General features: G+C 55.9%; 2 protein-coding genes across 5 annotated transcripts; one reads left to right on the top strand and one right to left on the bottom strand.

The window, feature by feature from the left end:
• Positions 1 to 73: 73 nt before the first annotated feature.
• Positions 74 to 2,883, top strand: GPS2 (G protein pathway suppressor 2). 2 transcript variants are annotated; one of them, XM_054458527.2, is made up of 11 exons: positions 74 to 206; positions 419 to 581; positions 943 to 1,052; positions 1,137 to 1,249; positions 1,381 to 1,460; positions 1,552 to 1,634; positions 1,819 to 1,972; positions 2,071 to 2,160; positions 2,248 to 2,327; positions 2,415 to 2,510; positions 2,700 to 2,883. In XM_054458527.2, exons 2-11 carry the CDS (start codon positions 488 to 490, stop codon positions 2,781 to 2,783), a joined length of 984 nt encoding a protein of 327 aa, XP_054314502.1. In that variant the 5' UTR covers positions 74 to 206; positions 419 to 487; the 3' UTR covers positions 2,784 to 2,883. The 2 variants fall into 2 exon arrangements, with proteins under 2 accessions (XP_054314502.1, XP_063511451.1); XM_063655381.1 differs by having other exon boundaries at positions 199 to 285.
• A 205-nt stretch (positions 2,884 to 3,088) lies between these two features.
• EIF5A (eukaryotic translation initiation factor 5A) lies at positions 3,089 to 8,703 on the bottom strand. Of its 3 annotated transcripts, none has more exons than XM_054458530.1 (6): positions 8,442 to 8,703; positions 5,741 to 5,926; positions 4,429 to 4,533; positions 4,068 to 4,199; positions 3,898 to 3,971; positions 3,089 to 3,727 (listed from the first exon to the last, which is right to left on the bottom strand). In XM_054458530.1, exons 1-5 carry the CDS (start codon positions 8,508 to 8,510, stop codon positions 3,909 to 3,911), a joined length of 555 nt encoding a protein of 184 aa, XP_054314505.1. In that variant the 5' UTR covers positions 8,511 to 8,703; the 3' UTR covers positions 3,089 to 3,727; positions 3,898 to 3,908. The 3 variants fall into 3 exon arrangements, with proteins under 3 accessions (XP_054314505.1, XP_054314506.1, XP_054314507.1); XM_054458531.2 differs by lacking the exon at positions 8,442 to 8,703 and adding an exon at positions 7,800 to 8,001; XM_054458532.1 differs by lacking the exon at positions 8,442 to 8,703 and adding an exon at positions 7,439 to 7,584.
• Positions 8,704 to 8,943: the final 240 nt, after the last annotated feature.

Here is an 8,943-nt window from a genome sequence, read left to right as displayed (position 1 = left end):
AAGGCCGGTCTGCAGCGCTCGTCGCTCACGTCCCCGGCGACGGGGTTTGTACGCCGCGGGCACCCGTCGCAGCGCGCTTCCGCCTTCTTTCACCCAACTTGTGAGGGCGGCCGCCGCCGTGACTCCGGAAGGACTCGGCCGGGCCGCCGGATGTGACGCAGGGGCCAGGGCGCGCCGGAGCCGCTGAGAAAGCGCAGAGAAGGCGGGTAGGGAGGGCCGGCGTCCGGGCTGGCTGGGCAGGGAGCGGCGGCACCGAGCCGGGGATCCCGGCGCCGCCCGCGCACGGTGGAGCGGGGGTTGCGGTCCCGGCCGGGTGGCGGGCTCCTGGGACACGTGAACGGGGCGGCGAGCGGGCTGGGCGGACGGGCTTCCGCCTGGGCCGGGCGCGGCCCCCTCTGAGCGCCCGCCCTCCCCGCAGGCCCCGTCTGAGGTCTGGCAGTCAGAGACAGAGCCGGGCGCCCACGGCCCGAGCGCCCACGGCAGCACCATGCCCGCACTCCTGGAGCGCCCCAAGCTTTCCAACGCCATGGCCAGGGCGCTGCACCGGCACATTATGATGGAGCGGGAGCGCAAGCGGCAGGGTGAGCCGGGGCCATAGCGGGGGGACGCACGGCCCAGAATGGCTCCTGTACCTCAAGGCTGGCCTCAACCCACCGGCCAACCAGCGCGCCCGCTGCCGAGCGCAGAGGAGGGAAGTAATAGCCCCGTTGTGGTGGGATTTAAGCGTCCTGTTCCACGCTCCAGAACCCTTGAGATGGGAAGGACCTTGGAGAGCACCTGATAAATCCTCTCCGTTCCCTATTGCCGCGAAGGGGAGCTTGTCCCTTCGAGGCAGAGAGCACACAGGCGTGTTGGGATGACTGGGTTTTGCTGGTCTTCAATCTGTAACGTTGGAATTGTTTTCACTACCCTGCCTCTTCTTCATTCTGCCTGATTCTCCAGAGGAAGAAGAGGTGGATAAGATGATGGAACAGAAGATGAAGGAAGAACAGGAGAGAAGGAAGAAAAAGGAGATGGAAGAGAGAATGTCACTAGAGGAGACCAAGGAACAAGTAAGCAGTCCCTTGAACTCTCCCAGCTTTGATTTCTTCGCTTGACTCTCCCTGCCTTCATCTTCTTTTCCCATCCCATCCCAGATTCTGAAGTTGGAGGAGAAGCTTTTGGCCTTACAGGAAGAGAAGCACCAGCTTTTCCTGCAGCTCAAGAAAGTTTTACATGAGGAAGAAAAACGGAGGCGAAAGGAACAGAGGTGGGATCAGAGTGCTAAAAACTGAAATGGGAGCCAAGTGGAACTGGGATCAGGTAGTAAAAGAACCAGTGTTTAATGGCAAAAGAGAAGGCATCTGTTCTTGACTTTGACCTGTTTTCCTTTCACTCCAGTGACCTGACCACCCTGACATCCGCTGCATACCAGCAGAGCCTGACTGTTCACACAGGAACTCATCTCCTCAGCATGCAGGGTGAGGACTAAAGAAACCACCTGATGGAACCGGCCTTCTTGGAGGTTGCAGCCTCCCATTTCAGCATCATGAAGCCCTTCTCCCTTTCTAGGGAGCCCTGGAGGACACAATCGCCCAGGCACCCTCATGGCAGCTGACAGAGCCAAACAAATGTTTGGACCCCAAGTGCTAACGGTGAGAGTAGGATTGGATGCCTAGCCCCTAGTACTTCCATCCATGCATCCTTGCCACCAGTATTCAAGTTACAAACATATATCAAACACTTAAGTTTAGGGGGGAAACGGGGCATACAGATATACACAAGTCACTGGGTTTCAGCTTTCAAGTTTATAGGTGAGTTCTCATTCTCCGTCCTTAGACCCGGCACTACGTGGGCTCAGCAGCTGCTTTTGCGGGGACACCAGAGCATGGACAATTCCAAGGCAGTCCTGGTGGTGCCTATGGGACTGCTCAGCCCCCACCTCACTATGGGCCCACACAGCCAGCTTATAGTCCTAGTCAGCAGCTCAGAGGTGAGTAATAGGAGGGATGGGGCTTGGCCTTCCTCAAGGTCAAAGGAGGAATGCCATTGAGTAAAAGCTTTTAATGGCTCTGTCTTTTCCTTTCTCAGCTCCTTCGGCGTTCCCTGCAGTGCAGTACCTATCTCAGCCACAGCCACAGCCCTATGCCGTGCACGGCCACTTTCAGCCCACTCAGACAGGTGATAACATTCCTTGCAGGAGCTCTAGCTCTCTGGGTCCTCCCCTCCGTTTCGTTCTCGTCTCACACGCCCCTCTTCCCCACCTAGGTTTCCTCCAGCCTGGTGGTGCCCTGTCCTTGCAAAAGCAGATGGAACATGCTAACCAGCAGACTGGCTTCTCCGACTCAGTGAGTATGGCACCTTGGGAGGTCAGGGTTAGGGATATGTTAAGGGGAGCGTCAGTATGCCTCAGGCCCTGACTCTGTTCTCTGCAGTCCTCCCTGCGCCCCATGCACCCCCAGGCTCTGCATCCAGCCCCTGGACTCCTTGCTTCCCCCCAGCTCCCTGTGCAGATGCAGCCAGCAGGAAAGGTAAGGATGGTAATAAAATTTACCTGTCAGAGTCCCTACACTAGGGATCCAGAAAAGCAGGCTTAGGTAGGACAGGTGGCCCACATCATGTGCTTTTTCCTTCCTCTTTGGGGGTGGTTATCAGTAGGGTATTAAGTGGAAGGGAGAGTACGCCCAGTGACAAAGCCCTCTTTTCATCACCACCGCCAGTCGGGCTTTGCAGCTACCAGCCAACCTGGCCCTCGGCTCCCCTTCATCCAACACAGCCAGAACCCGCGATTCTACCACAAGTGACCATCAGATTATATCTTCAACACCATACCCCCCACCCCATCGTGGGTGATGGTACCCCGCCCCCCGTGTGTCCCAGGCCAATAAAATCTACCTGCCACTGCCCCTGGCTGCTGCTGTTTGTGTTGCCTCCCACCCAACTGTCTGGAATAGGTCAAGGTTGCTTGGAGGGTGGGGGGATGGCTGGCAGGTCCACAGCAAGTCAAAGTGATAGACAGCGGGTTCCAGTGAACTCAGTGGCAGAGTTCAGTCTTTTTGTGGCTTCCAAATATACCCATTTAATTCAAATAAGCAGCTGAGTTGGGGGCTTCATATTAAACTTGTAGTTTTATTCAGGTTTGATTTTAACAAATGTGTCGGGGAGAGAGCCCGCAGGGAAGGGTAAAGCCCATGGGGGCAGGGCCCTCCCAGATGCCTGAGGAGGGGGCAGGTCCCCTCCCCTCTCCTCCTCTTCCCTCCCCATCTAAAGGGGTTTGGGGAGAGACACAGGCAGGCGAGGGGGCTGGTCCCCAGTCTGTTGGGGTGGTGCTCAGGGTAAAGGGCTATGGGCAACGGGACCAGACCAGGGATGAGTGGGGAGGGTACAAGGACCATTTGCCAGAATCCACCGCTTTCTGATTCCAGATTGAATTTAAAAAAAAAAAAAAAAAAAAAAAAAATACTAAACCACAAGCAGCACCCACCCCCTTCTCCCCCACCAGGGCTGTAGTGTGAGGGGAGAAGAGGAGGGCAGCTTCACCAAGGCCACGGCTTCGCTCGCTCCTGGCCAAGGGAGCTAGGTGAAGGGCAGGGGCTCCCCGACAGATTGAGGGGGTGGGGAAAACCAAAATAAAACGTCAAATAAATTGTGTAGGAGGAGTCCAGCCTAGGACCAGGCCAGAGCCAGGCCAGGCTGGGGGAGGGGGCCTCTGCAGGTTCGGAGGATCACTGCTGCCACCACTGCCACCCTAGGTAGGAGAGAGAAATTAGTAAGACAGGATAATACCTTCAACAGGAAGGATAGGGAGGACAGGGCCAGGCTAGGGGCAGAAAGCAAGCCTGGAACAGTTAAGACTAGAGCAGCTCTGCTGAGGACAACAAAATGTGAAGGGGACAGTGAGGGATTTATCACACTCACCTGGGAGCCAGTTATTTTGCCATGGCCTTGATTGCAACAGCTGCCTCCTCTGTCATGGCAGACAGCACCGTGATCTGGAGAAGCAAGAGGGATAGCCAGGAGATGTCTGGGCTCAGGAAGAAACGTACAGAACAAAGCTGAGCACAAAAGCAGGGAGGGAGGCACCATACCAGGATCTCTTCTCCACAGTCGTACTTCTGCTCAATCTCCTTGCCAAGGTCTCCCTCAGGGAGACGAAGGTCCTCTCGTACCTCCCCACTGTCCTGGAGCAGTGATAGGTACCCATCCTGGATGCCAATCAGCTGGGGGCAGATAGGGAAGGAGGCTGAAGACAGTAGGCCCAGGGAGGCTGACATGACAGTAAAGGCTCTGATAGACAAACTGGACTGTGATAGCAAACTAATACCAAACACCCTCTCCTGCCATTTCCCTCCTCTCTCCCAGCACAAGCTCTCCTGGTCAGTCCCTATCCCCCAACCCCTCCTTCCACCATAAACCGCTAACCCATCCTCATCCAGACCATCTACATACCTGGAAGTCATTCCTTTTGATGTTGGGGACATCCATATTATGAGTTGACGGGCAGATATCTTCATATTTCTTCCCAGTAAAGATGTCAATACCAACCAGATGGACCTGTATGTACGCATCACAAAGAGAAACCCAACCAAACTCTAAAACGGAGAAAATAAAGGCTCAAATTGACCTTGCCTGATGAGGGAAGTCAGACTACATTGTTGGGGCAAAGACTGGAGTGTTGGAATTGAACCAGTCAACTCAAGAAACAGTAAAGCCTCTTAAAGAAAAACAACAGAGGCTAAAAAACCACAGTTGAGATTGGGGTTGACAGCACAATAGAAAACTGCATGGCAGCCTTGGAGAAGACAGTTACCTTGATAATAGATAAGCTGCTAAGAGTCTAGGGGAGTGGGAGAAGTCTGAGTAAAAGTTTGGAAGAGTTTTCCAGATACCAGAAGACGCTGAGAAATTGGGGAATAACGAAGGTAGAGAAGGGAAAGGCTAAGAAACTAAGAAATGTGAAAGAGCTGAAGAAAAAAAAGGACTTGCAGGGAGATCAGAAATAACTAGCTAGAAAATAAGGAAGCCAGAAGAGCTCAGAGAAGGATCCAGACACTAGAGAATAACCCAAGATCAATGTCAAGTCAAAAGATGGAAAAACTGATTAAGGAAAAACACCACAAGAAATTCAAGAACGAATCAGGTTGAAATTCTAAAGAGACAGGAAAAGTCTGAGGTGATGAGGGAAGTGCCAGCAAGAATGTTAAAACCCATGAAAGCATGGAGGCTCAAGGAACCCAAGGAGAGTGGGACGGGGCAGGTAGGGGCAGTTTGATCCTGCATCAGAGTTCCAAAGGGAAAGCTAGAACTGGAGAACGAAGCAGCAAGGTGATCTGAAAGCTCAGAATTAACGCAGGAGTCCCTCCAGAGGAAGGCGTAGAATTGGAGAAACCCTGGGCAACGTGATGGAAACAACCACCTACAACGGCTCAAGGGAAGAAAGAAAAAGAGAAAACCAAGAATAAAGGAGGAGCAACTGAATAGCTAGAGCATAAAGGCCTATGAATTGAAGAGACTGGCACAAAGCTGGAGAAACAGAGGGACTGCCAGAGAATGACGCGGGGACAGAAGGGTAACCACAGAAGAAGCTGAAGACTGGGGAGCAGGTGTAGTTGTCTAAATGGGTATGAAGGCTGAGTGCTAAACAAAAACAGACAGTAAAAGGAGAGTTAAAGGAAAGTCAGCACTGTTGGCAGCTTGCTGCTGGGAGCGCCAAGGATAGTGGAGGCATGGGGAAGGCAAGATGCGGAGGTGAAATTCTAACCTTGGCGTGGCCGTGCTTGCCAGTCTTCGAAGTAGACATCTCGACGATCTTACATGGCCGGCCTTTGAGCACCACAAAGCCATTCTTACGTAATGCTGAGCACTGCATTGGGAAGGTGGCTGAGGCCCCTGCATCTCCTGTCTCGAAGTCCAAATCATCTGCCATTTTAAGAGGCTTCGATTCCAACTAGAGCCAAGAAGAGAACTGAAGTGAATAAGCATGGAGGTTAACAGGACCTCCAATCTATCCCATTTCTCTCTAGAAACATTTTCCCAACTCTTTATTCCATTACCCACCTAAAATAAAGTCAAAGTTCCTGAACTTAAAATACTGACTGGGCTCAAATATACTCAAGAACTGGCGTGTGTATGGGAGGGTGGAATAGCCGGTTTCTCCCCCATAAATCAAAGCTAAAGTGGTGGCTTGGGAAAGGAAGGCTCTAGGGAGCTGGAATGTCAAATCTCAGAGATGAGAAAAGGCCTACTTCCTGGGAGGGGGTAGGACTCAGGTGTTACTTGCCACTGAAACCAACCACCCCTCTTCCCCACATATAGCCAGGGCTATAATTAGGTGAGCAGCTATGATCCAGCAAAAGGGCAGGGCTAATGGGGGGGGGAGGGTGGAGACCGGAGGACAAGGCCCCACCCATCTGTTACACCGCACCCCCCCGCCCATCCACACACAAACCAGTCACTGCTACAGGAAACCACAAGGCCTCTTTGGGGGATTCCCGCCTCGCCAACATGCACTTGCAACAAGCCAAGGGGGAGAAAGCAAAGTTGTTTCCGAAATGATCCCCCTGCCAAACACCTCGATCTTGGTTCCCAAAGAGAACCCAGGAACCCAGCCTCTCCTGGAAGGCCCTCCCACTTTTCCCAGGATGCATCTGTCCTGTCGGCTTTTCAGGCCGGGCCAGCACAGTCAGTAGAAAGTGGGAGAGGTGGGGGGTGGTGAATGACAATAAAATGAAAGCAAAAGGTTGGTAGTAGTGAGTAGTAGAAAATCATACTAGGCTAGTAGAGTTAAGGACTTCGAAACCGTGGAACTCCCAAACCAGTTACAACGGGAAGACAGTGACAAGGTGAAGAACGCCTATCACGGTGGGAAACTCATCTGCCTGAGGCTTTTAGGCGCTGTCCACCCGGGCCGACAGAAGAGCTGGGCTCCTGTCCAAACGCCCTCAGTTTCCCCATTTCTCCGGCCTCCCAGCTCGAAGGAGTGCCACTTACACCTGGCTGGCCGCCACACTTCACAGGAGGGTTTTGCAGGAAAGGTCCTGGGGCCCTTAACGTTGGGAAGCGCTAACATATGCCTGCAGCAGGCCCTCCGGGGTGATCAGGACCCGAGCCTCCGGCTTCTCCCACTCCTCAAAATCCCAGGCCCCCTCGGACCCCCCGCGAGGACTAGCTCTCCCCGCGCTAGGGGCTGCCGGCTCCTGCCGACCATGTGGCCGTTCGGGGCTTCCGGTGGCCGGGACCTGGGGGGAGGGGTCCCCGCGCTGCCATGCGGCCCCGGTCCACGCTTGGCCATGCGGCCTGCGACCCCGAGGGCAGCCTCCCGTGAGGGGCACTTCCGGTGCCGCGGCCGCCCCCTCCTCAGAGACTGCGCCAGGCCGGAGCCACGCCGCCTCCCCTCCCCCCGGCCGGCCGCCAACCCCCCCCCCATCATGCCCTCTCACCGAATAGCCCCCTCCCCCACCTCACGTGGCCGCGCTGCGCCGGGTCCTCAACGGCCCAGGTACCCTTGCCCCGGTGGGCCGATCTGGCCCCTGGCCCTCGCCCCGGCGTGGCCGCCTGGCGGCCTCTCCCGCGTGGCTGCCTCGCGGCTCGCCGTCCCCCGCCCTGCGTCGCTCCAACGTCACCGGGCCAGCCCCAACCGTCACCCCGCGCGCCAACCGGGGCGCGCACCCGCGCCTCTCCTCACTTCGCGCCGCTCTCTGGCCGAACCCGTGCGGCGGCGGCCGCCGCTCCCCTCTGCCCCCTCCCCGACCCCCGCGCAGTTCCATCTTCTCCCGGACCCAAGTCAAGGTACCGCGCACGCGCGCCCTGCCCGCTCTCACCTCGCGCGAACGCACTGACTCGACCCCGTCCGCTCGCCGCGAGCCCAACCGCTGCCTCCGAGCCCGCTGCCGCCGCCGCCGCCGCCGCCGCCTCTACCGCCGTCGCCGCTGCTGCACACGGGTCTTAGTACGCAGGCGCCGACTCCCCACTGACCAACCAAGCAGCCCTATGACAGCCGCGCAAGCGTGCTATCTATCTCCTCCGCCCTCCACCCCCGCACTGCGCAAGCGCACACACCCTCCCCATCTCCACCCTCCCTCCCACCTACCCGTCCAATGACGCGCATACGCGACCCCGCCCCTCACAAACCCTGAGCGTTTTCAACTAATCTGCAACGCGCAGGCGCACCCGGTTTTTTAATCTCTTCAACCTCATCTTCCCTCCCCTTGATAGACCGCTCGTCCTACCGGGCAGTCCTTGCGCCTGCGCAATAAGGAGCCCTGCACTCCACACCCTCTAAAGGAAACGCCTGGGTCTCAGAACGCATGCGTGTTCGGAATCCTAAACGCCCCTTCCACCTCAGTCGTCGTCTGTACGCCGGGCGTTGAAAAGACCACGCTGCTAGATCACTTGTCTCGTCTAGAACGCATGCGTCTCAGGATACGCCCCACCTCGGCTTTAACTGGACTTAAACGACTCACACGTTTCAGAAAACTTGCTCTGTGGGGTGGGCGCCTTGTCTTGGAATCAGTCCCCCCAGTTCCACACATGCGCGGGAGATGTCTTTCCGCCCCACTCTTCTAGCGCGCTAGTGTGGTCGGGTTCCCACCCATCTCGGCTTCACTTCTCTAAATCGAACGCCTATGCTCTGCCATAGAGTTCACCCAGGAAGATAGAGCGGTCCTGCGGCGGACACCATCTTGTTTAAACCCTTAGTCCGTATTGGTCTCTATGGCATCCATAGAGGCCATTCCGCTCTGAGGTCCTCACTAAAGAAACTTAGATAGTATTATTGCGTTTTCCCCAACTGTGCTCTGCGGTTCCCAAAAGTACTGTCTACGAGGTCCCTTAGAAAAAATTGTCTATAAAAAAGAGTGGTGGGCCGGGCGCGGTGACTGACACCTGTAATCCCAGCACTTTGGGAGGCCGAGGCGGGCGGATCACCTGAGGTCGGGAGTTCGAGACCAGCCTGACCAACATGGA

This window comes from Pongo pygmaeus, chromosome 19, assembly GCF_028885625.2.
Source record: "Pongo pygmaeus isolate AG05252 chromosome 19, NHGRI_mPonPyg2-v2.0_pri, whole genome shotgun sequence".
NCBI lineage: Eukaryota > Metazoa > Chordata > Mammalia > Primates > Hominidae > Pongo > Pongo pygmaeus.
The sequence above is the reverse complement of the archived record's forward strand: the minus strand, read 5'-3'. Positions and strand labels throughout refer to the sequence as shown.